Source organism: Tympanuchus pallidicinctus, unplaced genomic scaffold (genome assembly GCF_026119805.1).
Source record: "Tympanuchus pallidicinctus isolate F22 unplaced genomic scaffold, pur_lepc_1.0 scaffold9, whole genome shotgun sequence".
Lineage (NCBI taxonomy): Eukaryota > Metazoa > Chordata > Aves > Galliformes > Phasianidae > Tympanuchus > Tympanuchus pallidicinctus.
Genome location: NW_026294813.1, coordinates 11745745 through 11768458, shown reverse-complemented (window position 1 = coordinate 11768458; position 22714 = coordinate 11745745). Strand labels below are relative to the sequence as shown.

Below are 22714 nucleotides of genomic sequence, written 5' to 3'. Positions count from 1 at the left end.
AAATGGCATCTGACATGGGAGCATGTATGAAGCAAAGGTGTGTCACTGAATGGCATACATTGATGCTTGCTGTATATTTCTGGGGACCAAACAGTGGGTTCGAGTACAGTGAGGCGATGCACAGTGCATTTGAGCAGTGGTGACAGCGAGGAGATGAAATATATGTAGTGGCACTTATTAGGCATCCAAACCCATTGGTTTCTTATTAAATATTTATATACTAAGGTGATGAAATTCTGTTACCTATTAATTTACCCCAAGTAATTAAACAATAAATGCTACCACACACAAAAAAGAGGAAAAGGCAATTAGCATTGCTCAGTGATATGTGTTTTTTCGGGTTCTCTGAAACAACTGTCAAAGTAATTATTGTTAATATCTTCCAAATAAAGACAGATACAAACTTTGAAGAAATTCGAAGGAGCGATGTAAATGCAATAAAAATATTTCAAATTATACAGAAATAAAAAAGGAAAGGAGCTCGTATTTGCACATTTTGAAATTGATACATCTTTTTTTTTTTTAAATCAGCATTTAAATCAATCTGAAAAATTCATATTTATTTATACTTTCTCATAAAGAAAAAGCTAAAAAGTGCTGAAGTATCCCAAATAACACCATTTCTGATTTTTTCAGCTTGACTGGTGTATGAAACACAGGTTTTATCACTCCTGGGGGAATGGCTGCAAATTATCATTTAGACATAAAATGTTTTAACTTTTATACTAATTGGCAAGTTCTGTAGAACTTCTGCAGGGGAAAACATTTTTGACCATTAAGTACTCTGCTATTCGAATTAGAATTGAACCAATCGATATTCTAAGAACAGTCTTCAAAGACTTGCTTTGAGACTGGAGAATGCTTTACACAACTGGGGATTATTGTTCCTGTCCAGGATTTCATCACATCATTAGGATCATATTTTAGTTACTTCCCCTTAATGTGCAGGCTTCTTGTGTGTGTGTGTGGATTTCACTGGAACAAGATGCATAAATAGAGCTGATAAGCCAGTACAAAGCACTTCTGTTTTAAAAGAGAAGGGAGGATGGGGGGCTAAATGAACATTAAATGGGAAATTTTATCTCCAGGCTTATGTCATCATGAAATAAGAATGTGCAACTGAGCCAAAAAATTTCCTTTACACTTTACAAATGATTGAGCATAAGAAGTAATTCGGAGCTGGATTAAGTGAATTCTGATTATTTAGATGTTTCTTTTATAAACAAGAGTAAACAGATAGTTGTTTGTGGTAGGAACACAATCTTATTTTCTTTAGTGATAAGCCTCAGGCATTATGTTTCTTCCTTGTAGCTAAACGGAAACTTGATGGATTATTATTTTTTTAAGAAAATAATCCGAAGGAAAATTGACTTTTAGCATCACAGTTATTTGAAAATATTAGAAGGACAAAAGTATAAGACACTTAAATCTTTCTTCCTTTTAAAATAGGAGTGAAGAACCTGTCAGTCTGGGTCAATGGCATGAGCTGCGAGTGTCTCGCACTGCGAAGAATGGCATCCTACAAGTGGACAAACAAAAGCCAGTAGAAGGCATGGCAGAGGTGAGCATATGATCTAAGTTCTCATTAATATGTATGTGAGTATATATATGAATACAGCTGTTAGTTTGTAGAATAATCACATCATAAGCCAACAGGCTGTCAAAGCTCTTACAAGCTGACAAAAGTACACTTCAGGGACACATTCCCTTATGTAACATTGTCTTCCCTGGAAGTACAAGAATTCTATAAAGGCAGATGAAACTATGGCCTTGCCTGCTCACACTGTGCAGCTGGACTCACATTTCTGCGAGTTCATTCAAGTTCTTTAGGTTCTTTTCCTGGCACTTAATTGTTCTAGCTGAGTCAGTTGAACCATGAAACTGTACACCATGAGATGCAGTATCTTGAGAAAAGTGAAATGAAAAATCTGTGCTCAAAGTCCTGTTTTTATCTCTCTGAATATTGTGTTGGATAGGTAAGTCAAAAGAAAATTGTTTCTTTGTCTTATCCTTGCAAAAGCAACTTTTATGGCAGAGTAAGGCCTGCCCCACTCACAGGGGTTCACGTTTTATTCTTTTATCACTGAGAGGTCATAGTGAGTTTTAATAAGGTGAAATCATGCTTGCAAAAAGCCACGCAGGGTATTTCCCTTGAATGTACGTACAGAGGTACTTCTTTATTCTAACTACCTGAGACTAGAGTTGCCTTTTACTATAAAATGTCTTTTATAGTTTCCAAATGAAAAATCTGGCCATAAAACCTCATTCTAAATTCTATTAGCAGAAGAATCTACTTTTTCTCTCTCTCTTTCTTTCTTTCTTTCTCTCTTTCTTTCTTTCTTTCTCTCTTTCTTTCTTTCTTTCTTTCTTTCTTTCTTTCTTTCTTTCTTTCTTTCTTTCTTTCTTTCTTTCTTTCTTTCTTTCTTTCTTTCTTTCTTTCTTTCTTTCTTTCTTTTTTAATTCAAATGAGGAAACCATTTAAAGGAAAGAGTTTTCTTGAAATGTGTAAATCATTTGAAATTCCAGTTGTCTCTTAAGAAGCAGCTTGAGTAGGAAAATGTTCAAGCACAGTTGAGATTCCTCTACAACGTGGGTCAAGATGAACACTCATTTTTTTCTGTAAGTGCTGCAGTGCAACTGCTGAAGGAAGTTGTCTGGGAGCTGCATTTGCATATGCATATGGCATTGCATAGTTATCCTGTCCTTACCCGGTAAATGATTCACACTAAGAAACTGATAGTCCATCAGGTATCCTAGCAAATACTTTTAGCAACTAATTCAAACCCAACTTTTCTTCCATTTTGCTATGGATTTACTTCCAACGTTGTTGGAAACATTGATTGAGTCTCTGTTGCACAGACCTTGCCTTGGTTTTAGCTTCACAAGCCTCATTTGGGTTCTGTGTACCTCAACACATTGCAGATAGCTACATGTGCAGTCAGCAGTCAGAGTGTGAGCTGAATAAGTAAGTAAGGAGAAAAGAAATTTGGTGTTGCTTCAAAGCTCTCTCTTGATTCTTCCTACAGTTTTCTCATTTTGAAATGTGGGAGGTTTTTCAGCTGGCTCAATGAGGATAAAGTTGGGCATTAAGGAGTGTTCTGTAGTAGCTTTCTTGACGGAATTGCATGAAGATATGAAGTTAATAGAAGTAATGTGGCATTAAATAAGCAGTAACATCTAATGTAAGCCAAACCAAATAAACAAGCATTGCTCCAGCTACTCCGATAAAATGCTACTCCTGTGTTTCTTGCAGGGCGCTTTCACACAGATTAAGTGCAGCTCTGAGATATTTCTTGGTGGAGTCCCCAGTTACGATACGGTGAAGAAGAACTCTGGGATCCTCAGACCCTTCACTGGGAGCATTCAAAAGGTATGTGCCAGAGTAACATGCTAAAGTCATTTATTTCCATTTTCTCCCATATATCCCACCCAGTGGACTCTTCATGTGTAAACTAGACCATATAGTACTGACAGTATCCAAAATCACCTCTGGAGTGCAACATGAAATGATTAAACACATATTTCACAATGGAAATTCTTTCTAATTTTAACAGCTGGTAAGTGTGTCCTAATTAGCTTCTGCACTAAAGAGAGAGCAAAAGCCATGCAGGAGCAAGTGGAGATAGATGCATAATCCATTTTCTAGATTACAGTCCTGGAAGTGTTCTTTAACATTACTGTTACGTGTTAACATTAATGTTACATATATACATTAATGTACATATATAAATAAATAGAAGGAAGATCCTCAGATACTTCAAGGACTGCACACTGAGATGCTAAATACATGATAGAACCAGTACAACAATGAGCAAATAGATGCAAATTTAAGTGGCTTCCAGATCAGCTAGAATAATGTTGTACCACACAACAGTTGCTCTCCCCTCTTCTTTCCCTTCCTATGCTTTTATTTGGGGTGTATGAATCACAGAATTGCAGGATCAGAAGGGACCTCTAGAGATCACTGAGTCCAACTCCCATGGGGAATATCTTTTTCATTGTTGGCAAACTATACATGACATTCTACATTTGCATAGGTGTAATCCTCTTCTGGAAAAGAGATACACATTAATATAACACTCTGAATAAGTACTTAAATAGGATTTCAGGTTGAAGTAATATGTGATCTAGCTTAAGCATATCTAAAATAATTTGGATAATGCCCAAAAATTGGCCTTCAATTCTCAGTATTTAAAATGAGTAAATATTTGCATCAACTTTAATTAACAAATATAAAGCCCTGGCAATGCATGTCATAATAATTAATCAAGGACAGAAGAATAATTTCAATGGTTAATGGTTTCATCCAATGATCAAGATCTACCATTTTTCAGTATCTGTGTCAGCTATTTAGTGGAAAACATGAAATACAAGAGAACTGAAGGAATCAGTAATAGTGGTGAGAACAGGTCAGTTGCACGAATATGTTTGGAAAGGTGAATTGACAAATATGGTGTGATTTGAACAACCAGAGAGGGAGTAAAGGACATAGATCACACTTGCATGGTGGGGGACTGTACCCTAGAGTACAGAGGCATTGATGTTTTAGAAATGTGGAGTATTCATTGTTATTTTTCTGATGTAGCAAGAGCATAGATGGGAAGTCAGAGAAGAGTACTGTCAGCCTCTCAGGCCCTGGAGACTAGCTGTGTTCACACATAGCAGAATTTTGAAGAATGGAATAGAAACAAAGCTGCAAACATCCCTAAGCACTGGAGATAGGTATAGGAAGGGCCTAAGATCTCAGTCTACTTAGAGGACTCAGCTATGGCTAAGGAATTGACTTTGTTGTGATCTGCTAATTTCAGTATGAGTATGAGATTTCTTCCAAATGATGCAGGAAAAGGCACAATGTGAAACAAGGGACAGTTCAGGAAACTGAAGACAATCTAAATGCAGAAATAACATACACATTGTAAGAGTGGGAGTGTGTTAACTTCTGGCACAATGCAGCTGGAAGTTAAAGAAGCTGGAAGGGTAATGGGCTCTTCACTGGTCGTTACTCATGACAGGACTACTGTTGAAGTTGTTCAGCGCTGTCTCAGAGGATAAGGTCTTCATGCAATTCCCCCTTTCCTAAGATATATTGTCTGAGTTAATTGTAATTTGAGTTAATAGTTAAAATGCTCACTTCTGACCTTGTTTGTGGAAATAGATTTCATATCTTGATGTAGCTGAGGTCAGGAGCTGAATGCACAGATGTAACCTGTGGTGTCAGCTGAAATTATAGAAATGTCAGTTTAACTGGAGAACATATGTTACTGACACATTGGGAAAATCCCAGCATTTAACAATTCTCCTTGGTTTGTACACAGACTGTTTTGTTAGGTCATTGTGTTTCTCTTCTGTTCTTAACTCAAACATCTTTCCAGCAAGATTTGCTAGAAAGCAATAGAAAACATGAAAAACAAGCTGTTCTACATAGTGTTCCTGTTGTCAACACTTGTCTCTTGGGGGATTCCTGATCTCAGAGACATTTTTTCTCAGCAGTGCTCATCTGATTTTCCAGACATTGCTCATGGCTCAGTATTAGGAGAACAGATCAGTAAATCCCACACTGCTTCTCTCCATATAGGGGTTGCCTAGTTCTCTGCCATGAAACACAAAAGAAATTTATCTTCAACAGGTCAAAGTGAGCAATAGAATTTGTTGGACCAGTTCCTGGAAAACACTTTGATCCCAAGAAACAGATTGTTGGCCATATTTCAAGGATTACCTTTCTCTGAAGTCTTACAGAGAAGTCTTCTGACTAGCAGTGCAACATGAAAAGCCTTTAAGACTTTAATAAGCATTTTTTTCTTCCTCCATTTCTCTCTTTTTAACCTCTAGATTATCTTGAATGACCGAACAATTGATGTGAAACAGGATTTCACTTTTGGAGTCAACCTAGTAAATGCTGCCCACCCCTGTGTGGGCTCTCCATGTGCAAATGGAGGCAGCTGTGTTCCCAAGAAGGACAGCTATGAATGTGACTGTCCCCTGGGATTTGATGGACAGCATTGCCAGAAAGGTAATAATGGCTGCATCTCAGTCGAGAATTGTTTGCAAAAACAGGGAGACATTTAACACCTCCAATTGTTGCACACATTTCTTGAAATAGAAATCCTGGAGGACAGGGCTCCCTTTGCATTCATGCACGTTCTGTGTACTCAGGGAAGAATTCATTTTGTTATTTAGGAACATCATAACTGTTATTCCAGCAAGGAACAATAATTCATAGACAGCAGCCCGCTATCTGATTGCTTGCAGTGCTCAGCACTGAACACTTCATATACCTCCCACCTCACTGGTTACACAGACTATATGAAGGGGCAGTTCCTGCCAGTGTCCTTCAGCCAGGGATTATTTTACATTCTGAAGCACGAGGATGGATAACCCTTGTAATTTAATCCTCCCCAGTACTAATGACAAACTCTGCTCTCATATTCAGAAAAGACTAATCCTTTTATAGACATTACTACTCAGCAGTTTCAACATCTGCACAGATCCTGCCTTAGTATAGCAATGGAGACCACCAAGGAGGAGAGCCTGCCTAGGCACTGTATTTTTTTTTTCCTCGGAGCCACTGCAGTATTTCACTTCTCAGACTCAGGAAAACGTCCACATTGCATGAAAAACCTTGAATAAAGGAATAAATGTGATTCCACTAGGTGGAGGTATTTCCCTTCCATCAGAATTGTCATGAAAAATCCCTAAGGAAATGCTTTCCTGTGTAATAGCAAACTAAGTTAAAAAGAGCTGAGTGACATTATTGTCTTCACCCACTCTTTCATTTATCACAGGCATAAACATCAAAGTAAAAAATAGTTGCTTTGGTTAAATCATGATGAATAGATTGACCTTTTCTTCCACAGAAAGACAATGTCTTAGAACAAAAACATTTATTAAAAAACAATGCAAGAAACCCCTTCGCTTACGTTATTGCGGTCTAGCTAATAGCAGGAGCAGCGTCATTTATCCCAGCTTCTCAGTGGGGAGGAGGAAGAATTGTGATTTTGCCGAGTGCTGCGCTCCTGGCATCAAGATGGTATCTGCAGCAGTCCCAGGTCTCCAGAGTGAGCTAAGGCAAGAGAATGGCTTGCAGCTGGGGCATGTGTTCATGGATGCGCAGAGAGTGCAGAAAGCCCTCCTCCTGTACCTCTATCCAGAGCAACCCTTATGAACTCAGTGTAAATTTCTCAGAATTACCATTACCAGTATCTCGTCAGTAGGCTGTAGACAAAGCTGAAGCAGCATGCATATGCATGGACACTACTATTTCAGCACAGGGCTTTGGTTAGTGCACTCAGCCCCTGCAAGAAAGGCTGGCAGCACAGACTCTATCCTGCTTGCTGTAACTCCAGGCACTGAAAAAACAAAGTGCTTGTGTGGTACTGTGCCTCCTTCTCCAAAGTTATATACATACTTTGAAAAACTCAAGTGGTTTTGATATGAGATGCAAGTTGGATGCTGTAGTGGATCATTGACTGAGAATTCAATAGAGCATTACCGGGATATTACTGCGATTTATATTTTCTGTCCAAGCTGTGCTAAGTATTAAAGTTATTTATACTTGCAAAATGGAAGAGAACAGTGAATTGTCACTATGCTCTGTGTAGAGTTGATCCCTACATAAGCCATGGGGAGTTGCTAATACTTGAAAACAGCAGAGAAATTTGGTGCTTGTCCTATCTAACTGCATCTTTATGTGTCTTGGGCTGGCAGGCAAATATGTATAGTTGAGGTAAAACACTCATGTGTGCTGCCTTCATAGGTGATTATACTTGCATATGCAAACGGGAAGTGGGTATCATGCCTGTGCATGAAAGGTGGGCATGAAAGTAGATGACCACTGAATGGGAGAAAATTATGCCATAGAAAAATAAAACCAGAATGTTGTTGTTTTGTTTGTTTTTTTTTTTTTTGCTTACTCACTGCAGAGTGTGGAAATTACTGCCTCAACAGTAAGTACTGCAAATGATATGAAAACTTCTCTGTCATTATGTGCCTGTGTCTGCTTTAGCAAGCTGAATGCCGGATTGCCATTAAGTCTGGCAATTTTCTGTCAATAAGCCAAAACATCTTCTAGCATTATACTGTACTTCCTTCAGCCTTGTCCTGTTGACATTTGAAACTGTATCCAGAGCACCTGCCAAGTACAGTGTAGTGGCTGCAAAGCTGGTCCCTGCATTTGCAAAGCAGTAGAGGCAGCAGATGCTTTGCAGCTCTAGGTGCTCCCTCATGCTGCGCTGTAGTTGTTCAGACTTCACTCCTGCTTGAGAGCTCTGGTGCCAACCAACAGCATAGTGATGAGCTGGGAGTGAAGGTGTTTGTTATGACATCTTGTTCATCCTACTCCCTTCCATTTGCAAAGATCTTGCATGTATCAAAGTACTGCTTAACTTCACATGTTTTTCTGCAGTTACATACTGTGCAACAGGAGAAGAGCATAGTGAAGAGCAAGAAGAGATAAACATCCACAAAGCTTTACTCTGTAGAGGAAACCCGAGTGAGATCAAGGGCTGTGCATGGCACTAGCCCCTTCTCCTGCTGAAGGCAGAAGCAGCAAGGCGGTAGGACCAGCACAGAATAGAGTAGACGGAGAAGGGCTCCTGAAACCCTTTGCAATCTTCCAGCATGGTCAGAGGCTGTCCAGTGCAGAAAGACCAAGTGGGCAGCATCTGAATGTGCATAACACATTTCTCATGTCTTCCAACAGTTCTGGCAGGCTGCAGGCTGTAGCAGTTTCTTTAGACACATTAGGCAGCTTTCCTGATTTCGCTAAGGATGGAAACAGACATTTGTCACTACCTAAAATTCTCACCCTTTGCAACCAAGAGCTCAATTTTTTCTTGCTGTTGTTGGCTGCCAGACTACAGCAATTGCTTTGTGTCACAGTGAACTTTTAAAGCCCAGCCAGACTCAGTTTTGTACAAAGAGAGTGTGCCTCCATGCTCTGAAAAGTGAGCAATTTATATGGATGGGATTAGGAATGGATTGAGGGGATTAGTTCTCAAGAGGAAAATAGGATGAAGTTAGCTATTTTATTGATTTTATGAAATTGGTTTATATTTATGCAACAGGCAGTCACGAGAGCTCAGCAGCTAGCTATAGGCTGCTCACTCAAAATAAAGTCTCCTCAAGGCAGTGCTCACACTTGCCGCACACTCTGTGTCATGGATGCATCACAAATCAAAGTTTTCCCAATGGGAAGCTCCATCTCCAGCACTGGTTATGGTGCGTGCTGACCTTGCAGCAAGGACTGGGACTGCACAACACAGCTGTGCTATGGGCTGTCTCTGGTAAGGTGTTGTGGAAGCATCAGTGAGCAACACATACTCACCCCTCCTGGACAGCACTGCTGTGCATGCTGATTGCATCAGTTGAGAGGCTTTGTACATTCTGTCAGCAGCCTTTGGAATAGTGTCATTTGCTTTCAGGAGGCATAAAACGATGAAAGGCAGCTTGGATGTCCTCCCAGAACTATCCTTTTTCTGCGCTGCTGTTAGAGGTGCTAGGGCCACCATGGAGGAATGTCATAACAGGGAGTGAAAAAAAACTGCCACATTTTCCCAGTACTTCATCTTTTCCTACAGTGATGTTTATGGTGGAGAAATACATTAGGCCCTTGGCATGAAGTCAGTACTTTGACCTGCGTCAGCTACTACCCTTGTATTTACATAGAAACTAGCAGTGCCTTTTTGGATGCCATTGTAAGCAAGTTCAACTGGGTTCTGGGCCACGTGTTGATGTGGAAGTAAGTCAACAAAACAGTCTCTGGTTCCTTCCTTTCGACAGCTAACATGCATCTTATTTTAATACATTTCAGCCATTACAGAAGCAATTGAAATCCCACAATTCATTGGTCGTAGTTACCTCATATATGATAATCCAGACATCCTGAAAAGGTAATGTATCTCCTGTGACCATAAGTGATCATACTGGTTGTTTACTATTATAATATTGGAATACTCACATAGGAGGCTGTTATTTATCTAAGCATTTTAAGCTACATTTCTCAATTTCTAAATTTTTGGAAAAAATATGTTTTCTATTAATATGCTTATCAATCAAATTGCTATAACAGTTAAGGATCTTGCAAACTTCAAAGAAGTGATATTCATGGCATATGTCTTACATGGAGAAGGGCTGGTTTCACTTTCCAAGAGCAGACAGCAGACATATAATAAAGATCCCACATCCACAGACAGAGGATTTAAACTCTTACGCTAGATAAAATTTAGATCCTTAAACTCCTTCCTTCCTTCCTTCCTTCCTTCCTTCCTTCCTTCCTTCCTTCCTTCCTTCCTTCCTTCCTTCCTTCCTTCCTTCCTTCCTTCCTTCCTTCCTTCCTTCCTTCCTTCCTTCCTTCCTTCCTTCATTCCTTCCTTCCTTCCTTCCTTCCTTCCTTCCTTCCTTCCTTCCTTCCTTTTTCTTTTTCTTTTTCTTTTTCTTTTTCTTTTTCTTTTTCTTTTTCTTTTTCTTTTTCTTTTTCTTTTTCTTTTTCTTTTTCTTTTTCTTTTTCTTTTTCTTTTTCTTTTTCTTTTTCTTTTTCTTTTTCTTTTTCTTTTTCTTTTTCTTTTTCTTTTTCTTTTTCTTTTCCTTTTTTTTGCCTGCTCTCTACCCTAAAAGATGCTCAGTCTGAAAAATTCATTTCAGTGAATACTTGCCTGTATTTCAGCCATTGGCTGGGGGGAGGCTTCCTAAATATTCTCACTTGCAGCTCAGTACCTCTCACCCACCAGTTCGCTAAACTTATTAGACCTTCTCAAAGTCTGCTTGTTAGAGTGCAGCTCACATGATGTGGGGACAGAAAGTATTTTCTCTTCTTTGTGTAGTATAAATTAGTGTTTGGGATTCTGGAGAAGCAAGCTCAATTCCTTCGCCCCAAAATGTTGGAAACGGGCCTGTGAACCACAGTGTCTCATAAATCACTACATGGGCAAGTTACTAAACAGAAATGAGCAAGATCAGTGAAGAAGGAATACTGTATTGTCTTTTAGGTCTGTTTGAAAGAGGACTGCACTATTAAATGTTTACTATTATTTTCTTATTTTACATTAAACAGGGTATCAGGATCAAGAACAAATGTTTTCATGAGGTTTAAAACCACCATGAAGGAAGGTCTTTTGATGTGGAGAGGAGACAGTCCTATGCGACCTAATAGTGATTTCGTTTCTCTTGGCCTTCAAGAAGGAGCATTAATATTCAGGTGAACTATCACTTCCTTGTTTTTTTTGGCAGACAATGCACTTCATGCTCAAAAGAATCTCTACTGCATATCCAGTGCACTTGTCCTTTGGTATGTTGTGGGACAATTCAGATTTCATGGTTTCAGATTTCAAAGATAGTCCAGTTCTTGTCTAGGCCAGCTTCACAGCAGTCATTCTTCCACTCTTCCTACCCATTCTTAGAGCATCATCTTTTAAGTATTGAAAGTCATCCTGTGGTGGTAAAAGTAATGTAACTCCCCCCCATGTCTATTGAAGTATTTGCTATTTCACTTAAGTAGAAAGATGCAGGGCTTGCAAACAAAACAGGTCAAAGAAACAAACCCTTGCTAATGCCTGTGCTTACAGTAGACTCAGTCTTCATCAGACTCTTTGTAACTGACACTACCGACAAAACCACTTGTTTAAGAATTGAGTAATATTATCATCAAAAAGCTGAAACCAGGGAGTACTGGGAATTGACTGAAGATGTCTGCTGGCTCTTCAGAATTACTTTCTCCCCCACAGACACTTAGGCAGACTCAGTGCAAGTTTGTGCATGGCGCTTTTTGTGACTCCTGCTTTTGAAAGCTGCATCTTTCCATGTGAGCCACGTTAAGATTGCGTAAGACAAATACTGAAACACAAAACTACAAATTTCATTGTTGTTATGGATTATTATGAATGACTGTTGATTAAATTACAAATATTTTGTTAACCATTTAACCTAATTTGGAACTACCTTTTACTTGACTTCCCTGATTGTTCTTCACAACCACAGATACACAAACACAGATGCGTATTTCTATTTAAATTAATTTATTTAAAGATATTATCTTGTGGTTTCCTGTGGTTAACCATTTAATAACTCTTAGCTACCTCATTGTTTAATAAATTAGGAATTGAATCTGCAAAAGTGGTGCATTTTTTGTCTTTGGCAGAGCCTGTCTTTCCAAGATGCTGGTTAGTAAGTGGCCGATCTGTTATGCCTGTTTTCTCAGCACAGTGTAAAGAAACACAAAGGTTTTACACTGAAGCTATTGTTTTGTTTTGTTTTACTGAGACAACTGTACTTATACATTTAGGAAATATTAAAATTAAGATCTCAGATTGAAATTCATGCAAACCATCACTGCATAATTAAAGTGAGCACTGGAGATGATGAGAGGACAAATGTATAAAAAATGTATCATCTTTCACAGCAAGTAAGCCTCGTTCTACTCTTGAAAAGAGCAGCTCATGACAGGTTAGGTCAGAAGAAAATCATAGGCTTCATTTGGTAAGAAAGCACAAAGTTAGATATCTGTGCTCTGGTTTGAAATTCAAATAATCTTTTTTTTTCCCCACCCAAAAGGGATGGGTTCCCTGTTCAGTGCTGTAAACTGTTCTTCTGTGTTTCAATAGGTTATACCTCTGTTTCAGAGAATCTCTGTTCATCAGGGATATGAATCTCATTTTGTAACTAAGAGTATAACACTGAGTTATAAAGCTGAGCTTAGCAACAGCTGTATCTTCCTGCAGCACTCCTCCTCTGTCTGCAGGATGAGAGGAGATACTTGCTTGAGACACACTCAAGTCTTTGTGAGTAGTCAAATTTAGGTTGACTGCTTTGCTGTGGGTAGTGCTTGGCATAATACTCTTTTCTCAAGTGCTTAACTCTGGCCTTGAACTTCATTCCAGGATCAATCTTATCTGAATATTTAATGATGTTGGCTTTAGCCTCCCGAGTCAATACAGTCAGAAGGCCATTGATCAGCAGCTGGGGGTCAGACTATTCAGGCAGCAGAACACCCAGTAGCTCAGTGCTGCATCATCACCTCCGTTTGTGAAAGTAGGTTTAGGTATTTGGAGCTGAGAAATTAAGATGCTTTAAGTGTAAATATGATGGCAATATCTGCTGAGTAATTTCACTAGCAGCAAATGCAAAGAAATACTCAGAGCTGCAAGTGAAGAGAAGTTCATTAGCATCTCTACCTTTACATAAGTAGGCTTCACCTTTTCTAGCATGACAGGACTCAACCTTCCCTATAATTCAGATGATTTGTGAGCCTGCTGTAAGTTGCATGTTTTATTGTATGGTAGTAGTTTATCAGCCACGTGTGCATCCTCCCATTCATCTCTGCACTTAGGCCAAAGTTCTGTAGATCACTGACCATTGCAGCCTCCTGGTGCTCAGAGGAGCTGCCATGCAGAAGCCCTCTCCTTGCCTCCTGGGCTGCTGGTGTTGATATCCTCTCTCATATGAGACAGGTTAGGAGCAAATTTTTTATATTATTCTATGATCTTGACTTTGCAAAAGAACTACATCACTCCTGGCATTTGAAGGAAGCTACTGATACACTCCAAAATCTAAGGAAGGAGGCTCTGGGAGCTGAGCAGGCGCATGAGGCACAGAGCAAGGGTATTCTGTCATAATGACAAGAAGCCAGTCCTCGTGGAGGAAGCAGTAACGTTTTACATTTTGTTTTTTTTCATTTCAGCTACAACTTAGGCAGTGGCGTTGCTTCCATAGTGGTGAACGGCTCCTTCGGCGATGGCCGATGGCACCGGGTCAAGGCTGTTAGGTGAGTGGCTGCGTGCTGCCACAGAGGCCCTGGGAGACCTCCTGCCATGGGGCTGCCATCTGGGTGTGAGCCACTGCACCCTGTGCTCTCTCAACACTTCTTAGCTAAGCTGTGAGCAGTTTGGCTGTAGCAGAAGGGCGTACGTGGAGATCTTTGAACAAGAGGTGGCAGTGCCAGCTCTGAGACCAGCACAGCCTCAGGCAGTCTGCTCCCCAGTAGTGACAGGCTCTCTCTTCAGCTCATGCCATATGGGGTTCTTGCATCTCTCTTTCATGTCTGCATTTTGAAATTCCCCAGGGAGCACTTTGTGGGCTGGCACAATGTCTGGAGCACGGACCATGTATGCCTGCTTTTTCTATCTGAGGGAGGTGCAGACATCTCACAGTGTATATATAACTCATATTTATAGCTCATTACCTCATGGGAAGCCATCAGGCCCAGCAGAAAAAGCACACATCTCTCGCCTCGTGAGATGTCGGCTCCATGGAAGTCACAGAACGATGTTAGTATATTTTGTTACCAAAGTGAGGAGTAAGGCCTTCCAAGTGGCTCTTCTGTCGGTCAGGTTACTGACCGTCTGTAAGATGGAAGCAGCCTAAGAGCTCAAGCAAGAAAGAAGTCTTTTGAGTATGTAATGGGCCTTCCAAAAATATCTTGGATTATCGTTTCCCCCTCTTCTTGTCTAAGCTTCTGCAGTTTAGTTTTATGTATCTGATTTTAAAATGCCTGTCAGCACATGCGCATTCTCCCCTCCTCCTGAGCTGTGCAATTAACTTCTCCAGTCTGTTTTTCCCCCAGAAATGTGTCCCCATAATTGCATGTCCATGGAAAACATAATCCCAAAGGGTCAGAATCAATGCAGCCCAATGCTACCTGTGGGGCACCCAGAATCCACTCTCTTGTGGATGGATGTTGAGTTCAGAATTTGGGTTGTCCTGGTCTCCTGGATGGAGGAGATGCTGCTGCTCCCCCTGCTTGGATGTAAGCTGGATACATGAGAGCTGCTTGCTTTGCATTTCAGAGATGGGCAGTCTGGCAAGGTAACTGTGGACGATTATGGAGCCAGGACTGGTAAATCCCCTGGAAAAATGAGGCAGCTAAACATCAATGGAGATCTCTATGTAGGTGAGTGATCATCATTTGTGTTCAGCACATGGCTGTGTTTTTCTGCTTGTGAGGACAGCCGCAAGCCAATGCATCCTAGTCCCATTTTCCATAAGGTGAAGGCTCCATGCCTTGGCCTTTGGTCCTCCTCTGGCTTCTGGGGGAGGTCTCACCAGGGGATACTGCTGTAGGAGAGGGGATAAGCACCAAACGTTACACTGCAGTACACCAGGAGATAATTAAGGGAAAAACACTGTGTGTTACTGGGAGCCTAGGCACCAAGCTTTCTCAGAGCTTACTAGTGCTACAATTTCTGCAATAATCAGAATCCTAGTTCACTCTCTTCTGTTTATCCCCTTTGACTGTCCAAAGCTAGTTCTAAAAACAGAATACATATATTAAAATTCACCTCTTTCCCACAGGAGGCATGAAGGAGATAGCCCTGCACACCAACAGGCAGTACCTGCGGGGGCTGGTGGGCTGCATCTCACACCTCACACTGTCAACTGACTATCATATCTCTCTGGTGGAGGATGCAGCCGATGGGAAGAACATCAACACCTGTGGGACTAAGTGACAAGAGAAGAGCCCGGGTGGTGAGGACCCGTCCTGTGCTTGTGTGTGCAGCTGAAAGCCATCTTGCTGCAGCCCTCCACAGCTGGACCACTGTTGCCATCCGGGAAGATGACAGAGCCAAAGGGGATACCCTAAAAAACATTTTCCCTCTCCTTTCCTCAGCAGACCAGACCAAACTGAGTATTTTGTATAGGAGCCATCCCTTTTCCCCCTGCGTGTCTAGTGAGTGCTAAAGATCGTGTGTTGGTGCAAACAGCAAAGAACTGTGTGATGTTGTAAGTAGCTCAGTGGCTGTGTTGTGGTCCGTAGGTGTCTTTTTTATGTCAGAAAGAGCAGTCATTAAACACCTGCATTCATTCCATCTTGCAGTGGTACAACAACTATGTTGTGCAACAGAAACGCAAGCAGAAATGTATCTATGCATTCAAATGTATGTCTTTGTATAAGTAGTTCTTATTGCTCTCTGATTTAGCTAAATTATGTTTCACCTGTGTAAATAATGCCTGCAGTAGTTGGTTAAAAATATTGTTGTTTGTTGAGGAGAAAGTTCTTAAAGTCTACTTTTTTTACTACAAGCAACAAAAATCAATGGACCGATTTTTTTTGTAGAAGTAATTTTGTACTTTGATATTTTTTATAGCAGCAGCAGACCTGCTTATGTGGTATAACTTTTAACATACCTGCTTATGTGGTATAACTTTTAACATTTAAGTGTACTATACATTTAGCTCTTTGCACACTTTCCAAAAAAACAGCAAAGTGACCTGTGGTTTCAGTTGGTTATACAGAAGGATCGATATTATACAGTTTTTGTTGGGGATATTTGTGAACTATAATCAGCTTTAAATCTTTTTTTGTTCTGTTTTGTTTTGTAAATTTTGACAGCTTAAAATTGTACATTATGAAGTTTTTCTGCCTATCCAGATTAAAAGTTTAGGAGAAAAAAGATCAAACTCTTCCTACTGTCGTGTTTTGAGGCACAATTTTTGATCCTAAAAAATGACAAAAAGGAATGTGCAAGAGACCTCAGTAGGTCACAATCCTCTTAAAATAAAATAATTTCTAGGCACTGGACCAACACTTGTGCAACCTTGATTGCCAAACTGTAATTTAAGAAGGCAAACTGAGTGCTGTCGAGACAGTAAGGAAACATTCCAAAATTTCATAGTTCAGAAATTTTGGGTTCTCTTAACTCTTTAGCTGAAGAGGAGCCCCAAGATGTCAGGGGGCAGGGGTATAAGAGATGCACGAATTCCCTGCTGGCTCCTCTTAGTTGTACTGTGCTGAAATGATGCAATGTGGCGAGGGCAACGGGCAGCCAGGTCTTTCAGCTGCTTTTTACTGTGCCCAAGATACTCCTTGTAATGTTCCTGAGACTTGTCCCATATAAACCTGTCCTTGAGCAGCTGAGCTGTAGAATGGAGAGAACAAATAGTAGTTGGTTCTAGATCTGAGTGTGTGGAATAGCTGCCCAGGAGACCCCAGTCATTCTGCTTGCTGAAACAGAGACTCTGATTGCTAAAACATATAATTCATACTTAGCATATTCACCTGTGTTCCCCTGTTCAAAACACACTGCAGAAAAGCTGCAGAGGAAATAGGTGGATGGCAGAGGGGCACACATAGCTTTCCGCCCAGGAGGAACAAAGGTTTTCACGTTTGAGGATCCCCACAGGGAGACAGAAGCCTGTATATGGTCAGCAAAAATCAGGATAATGCATGAACTAAGTGTCACTGAAGTGTATGATAGGACATGTCTTTAAACTGAAAGTAAAAGGCATTTGATGCAATAGAATTTAAAAGAGAAATTTGAAATTGAGTGAAAAGGAAAATCTGTAGAGACAGCAGGCTTGCCAGCCGCTGGAGAGGAAAGAGCTGTGTTTTATGTGCATTGGGGTTTTCCCAAGCAGCAGTGACCTGACCATCCTGGCAAAGGGCAGCAGGATTTGGCCACACCCCCTATCCTGGAGAATGGTGTGTTGACAGCATCACTCTGCTCTGCCACGTGTGCCCCTCCGTCCCCTTTCACTTTTGCCATAGGAGAGCAGCTCCAAGGCAGACATCTGGCGTGTGAGGTGTCCATTTTGAGATAATTTGTTGCAGGGTATAGAATGCTAGGTACAAGGCAGCGCTTCTCAGAACAAAAGCTGCTCTTTGAAAAGTGAGAAGAGGGAGTGGGTAAGAAATATTTCTGGTGTTGTGGGGAAGGAAAAGCAGCAAACTACAACTCTCTAAATGCCTCTTTTCAACTGCATGTATCACTGCATGGGAATTTGGCACTAGCAGCAGCACCCCACCACAGCAGAGAACAAAGCATGGGCAATACAGCTGTGCAGCATCACAAGGAGTGTGTGTGAGGGTGCAGATAGCACAGATGCTGTGATGTTTGGTTCCTCTAAAGAAAAAAAAGATCCTTTCTGAGTTCTCTTATAGAGTGTCTGAAAAGCTTCCAGATGGGGAGCATCCCTGCTCATACATTTGCAGTCTCCTTAGTGAAGTTTGGCGATTCTCCCAGGCTTGATTTGGGAACAGGAGCTTCTGCTCAGTGGGCTGAGCATAAAGTAGGCGGCAGGACCATGGGAACATCTGACCTGGCATGGGGACTCAGAACCTGGGGCATGGACTCCAACCTCTTTGCTGGCCTGGACCACACTGAGTGAAGAGAAATCATCACAGGCTGCATGAACAAAAGTTGCTCTGAAAGTAATGCCTATTTATTTCCGCAGAAACTGCAATTGATAAGGCATACACAATAAGAATGTTTGATAGAGCAAACTCTCAGCTACAAAGCACTATTTTGCAACAGTCACCATCATTAGCTACGCACTTTTGCTAGGGATGAACAAGAACCTGCATGTCACACATAAAAATCTGTACTGGCAGAGTTGACCCACTGTTGCTGTCGCCACTGCTGAAATGCACCACCCACTGCCTCACTGTGCTTATGTCCACTGACTGATCTCCATAAATGTTACACAGGCTTCACTGAATGTCAGTGGGTGCCATTTTTTTCACATGGAGGAACTCAACGACACACTTTTGTGTCAGACACACTTCCATGTCAGATGCCATTCCATCTGCCCCTCTGCTGCCATCTGTCACATGGCAACAACATGTAATGAAATACTGGTGGGAAAGTTTAGCCACTGCTGCTGTAACACTGATATGGCACTGATTCTGATACTTCTGACATCATGGGCCAATATTATTAAACAGGAGGCGTTATTTTCAGAGCAGCCCTCATAAAATATATAGTTTATGTATACAAGAAATTAAACATTGAATCTTTCATGCCTTTTATTAAAAAAACAAACAAACAAACAAAAAAAAAAAAAAAAAAAAAAAACCCACAGAACTAGTGGGATATGTTGCCCTGTTTTCATGAAGCTAATGCATCAATCCCTGGTTCCATGGCAGTGCCTGCAGATCTTAGTGAGCTCTCAGACTATTTATCAGATATTTTTGATGAAATTTTACTATTCCCAAGCATCATCCTTGAAAATAGTTGGTCACAAATGTACACACTACCAAAAAGTGATGACATGAATAAAGTGTGACTGTGAAGGGAGGGATGTTTTTCTCTGGTAAGATGAGGCTTATGAAAGAGGCCTGGTCAGATTTTTTAATTGAGTATCTGATCACAACTCTTTGCACTCCATTTGAAGATTCCCAGGTCGTGTATTTATGCTGACTGAAGATGGAGTTGCAAGCAGACCAAAAAATGAGGATTTTTTTCCAGCAATCTTGAAGCCTGTTCTCAAATTCCTTTATCAAAAAGGGGAAGCATGGCAGTGTATTTTCTGCTGCTTACAGGACTGTGTTCAGCCAATGAACCAAAATGCACACAACTTTTTGCTGTAAGTTGGGCTGCATGAGACATGTGGGCAGTGTATTGGAGATGTCTGGACTGGGGAGGTGTGGACAGTGCATGGCAGTGTACTTTGTCCTGTTTTCCTAGGATCTGGCCCAGGTGTGCTGCTCACTCACTGAGGCCATTTGTTAACCACATTACATATCATCCAGTATGTATCAGAAGCTTGGCATAACTGCAGCATGATCAGCCATTGACAGTCAGGTCTCATATATATATGTGCTATGGAGAAGAGAGATTGCCCAACCTGTGGTCACCATTCCCTAGTACTGACTTTCTACAAGCCAAAAACCAGGGTTCTGAATCTGGGGTTTTTCACGTGCACTGTAACTCCCAAAGTCCGCAGGACTGGTGTGCTGCTGTTTGGTGGGTTTTATCACTGTTCTGCATTGCATTTCAAGTTCTCACTGCAGAGGTGGATCTAGGGGACAGCAGGAAAAAAATCCAGGGACAAAATCCCTACCTGGGCCATTGCTGTTCCCAGTCCTCCTGCAAGGACCTGCTGGGCTGGCAGGGAAACCGGTGTCCATGGTGCTCCACATTGTTTGCAGCAGGTCAACAGGGAGCATGCAGTTAAGTAAACTAAAAAAAAAAGATTAAAACTGCTATAAATATAAAACTGAATGTGTATGTTTGGTGGCCCTGCTAGGCAGGGGGGTTGGAACTACATGATCCTTGAGGTCCCTTCCAACCCAGGTGATTCTGTGATTCTGTGATAAAGAGGCCATTGAAATGCAGCTAGCATTACTGGGTCTTTCTGCCTCTTTGAGTGAAATCCTCCTCCTAAACCTTATCTCAGGTCTTGATTTTCTTCTTAGTTTTCCACGTTCATCCTGAAAGACACTCTTGCTGCAAGCATTGGGTGGGATGAGGCAGGCTCTGTGCTGAGCTGCGGAATCCAGGGGACAGTCAGGAAAAAAATAGATGGTGTTGTCCCAAGAGAAAGATGCCCAGTGGGGCAGAGGCCATGTTTTTGGGAGCTGCTGCTTGCCTGCCTAATGCCCTGCCAAAGGCAGAGGGCCTGGTTTAAACTCATCTCAGGCCAACTCTGCAAGGACCAGCTGCTGAGGTACTGGCAGGTAGGTCTGCTTGGGTCATCCTAGGGCAAAATAAGGAAAAATGTAAAACAAAAAAAGATGAAGTGAAAAGTGATGGCAGAGGAAACTGAAGCCAGACCTAGCGGTGATGCCTACTGTAGGCAAAGCCTTATGTTGGCAACAGTGCGTTTTTGGCAGCCAAAAGTAAAGAAGACCAGGGTCTCTGCTTTATCCCAGTTTCTAAACTCGTCTCTGGGGAGCCAGGAGGTGATCAGGAGGAGGCTGCTGGAGGTGGTTGTCCTGGGACCCGGTGCATTATCTTGCCAGAAGAGCCTGCTGAATTTTCATCACACAGGTTCTGCTTCTGGGAAAACCTTTTAAAGCAGAGGCCAAAACATTGCCAAATTCTACTCACAGAGAGCAGCAATCCCATCTCAACAGTGAGTCACTTCTGGTTTTAGAAGTTTACTGTGGAGGGGGTGGCTCTCCCACTTGCTCTGTTTTTTTCCATGGTATGGCGCAAAGTGGGTCTTTGTCCCCACAGTGGGGCTGAGACTTCTATACCTGGGCTCAACATGTGCCAGCAGCACCGGGGCCTGCTGCATCCTGCAGCCTCACCAGGCTGTGGGCATCAAAAGCCCTCAGCAGTGCTCCTGCACAGCCCGGTGAGGATTCTGCGCGGACCGTGTTGTTGGGAGCTGAGCCTGGACGGGATCTATCTGCAAAATAACAAAAATATCACCTCTTCAGTCCCCTTTTTTCCCCTTCTGTTCTGCCAGCTCCAAATTGCCCGCTACGGAGACTGCCAGGCAGCACTGTGGGCTGAGTGTCCCCGTTTCTCTTGAATTTTCCCTCACTGTCAGAGCATTATTCTTTGTTTATTGTGTGCAGGACAAAGACGACGTTGTTCCTCTCCTCCCCCTGTCTTTTTTAAGCTTCCTTCAATCTTCCTCTCTAAGGGAACACCAATGCTGTTCTCCCTGCACCAGCCCCACCGGTTGCATTTTCCTGCACCACACGTGACGGCGAGACGCCAGGAGTGGGAGTGGGGATGTTGTGAAGGTCACTGTGGGGCAGACAGCCACAAAAACTGTGACTGGGTGGAAGAAAAGGGACAACAGAACTTAGGGCTGGCTCACAACTCAGCGGCTTTCCACTCTTTTTTTTTTTTTTTTTTTTTGAAGATTTGCAAGTAGTTTTCAGTGGCAACAGCAGCAGCTTTTGTGATAACTTTTTGTGGACATTAGATTTTCCCTCACTTTTCCCATTTTTTGAAGATACAGTGAGAAAATTTAATATTTTCTTCACTATTCATTTTGCTTCCATTTTTTTTGACCTCAATACACCTTTTGAAGTTGGCATCAACAAAGCAGAATTCAGAAATGAAATAGCCAATTATCAAGGTTTCATTTGAACTACCACAATACTGCTTTTTTTAGAACTAGCAAGTGGCGCACACACACAGGGATGCTGCAACCTTTATTCATGTAATGCAACAGGAAATGCAGGGAAACACTGGATGCAAATGCCACAGGCAGTGATGTGTTAGAAGCAGATAGCACTGACAGACCACAGAAAATAAAGTTAGGCAGCATAAAATGATGCATGCAGATACGAGGCCAGGAAACATTGGCAGCATAAAGCCCTCTCTGTGCCCATGTACTCATGGTGAGGAACAGAAAATCCCAATCCTCCATCACTACCCAACCTTAGAACTTGGTCAGGCTACTGTTACAACTTACATTGTTCAGAAGGCCCTAACACCCTAACATAACTTGAACCTCACACTCCTTTTGGGTATATGATTTTATTTTTTTATTTTTTAATAATTAAAAAAGTGCCTGTACTAATGGTTCCCAGTTATCAAATGCACTCAGAATGAAAAGTTCCAGATCACAACTTGCTTGAGGTATTTTTTTCCATAGTTACTGTATGTTGTAAATGCAGCACAAAAAGGTGCTGTCAGTAACTGATTTCTGCATTCACTTAGCAACTAGGAAACAAGCACGCACCTAGAGGTGAATCCTTGCAATGAGAGGACTTGCCACATGCATGGTAAGCTGCACTACTGGGATTTCTGCCTCATCAGAGCTTCAAGTAATAGAGAAGGACTACTGCTGATTATGGGGAGATCAGAGACTACCTTGAGTCTTCAAGGGCCTGTACTCTCGGCTGCTCCTCTCTGGTCACTGCAGTGATAGAGATCTGCAGGATAGCTGGTCTGCAACACTTATATATTGTATGCTGTGTTATAGCACTTGTCTGTCTGCACAGTACTAAGCCAGTGGGCCACTCATTGGTCCAGGTGCTGTAGTTAAATCACAGAATCATAGAATCTCCAAGTTTGGAAAAGACTTGCAAGATCATCCAGTC

The 22714-nt window shown here is 41.5% G+C and overlaps 1 protein-coding gene across 1 annotated transcript in view; it reads left to right on the top strand.

Moving 5' to 3' along the window:
* EGFLAM (EGF like, fibronectin type III and laminin G domains) overlaps positions 1 to 16084 on the top strand; it is a 74539-nt gene extending 58455 nt beyond the window's left edge. The window contains exons 16-23 of the mRNA XM_052670399.1: positions 1450 to 1561; positions 3254 to 3370; positions 5830 to 6010; positions 9809 to 9887; positions 11048 to 11191; positions 13670 to 13753; positions 14775 to 14878; positions 15280 to 16084. Of these exons, the coding sequence (XP_052526359.1) occupies positions 1450 to 1561; positions 3254 to 3370; positions 5830 to 6010; positions 9809 to 9887; positions 11048 to 11191; positions 13670 to 13753; positions 14775 to 14878; positions 15280 to 15434 (976 nt within the window). The 3' untranslated portion in view covers positions 15435 to 16084. The remainder of the gene's footprint in view (positions 1 to 1449; positions 1562 to 3253; positions 3371 to 5829; positions 6011 to 9808; positions 9888 to 11047; positions 11192 to 13669; positions 13754 to 14774; positions 14879 to 15279) is intronic.
* The last annotated feature ends 6630 nt before the right edge of the window (positions 16085 to 22714 follow it).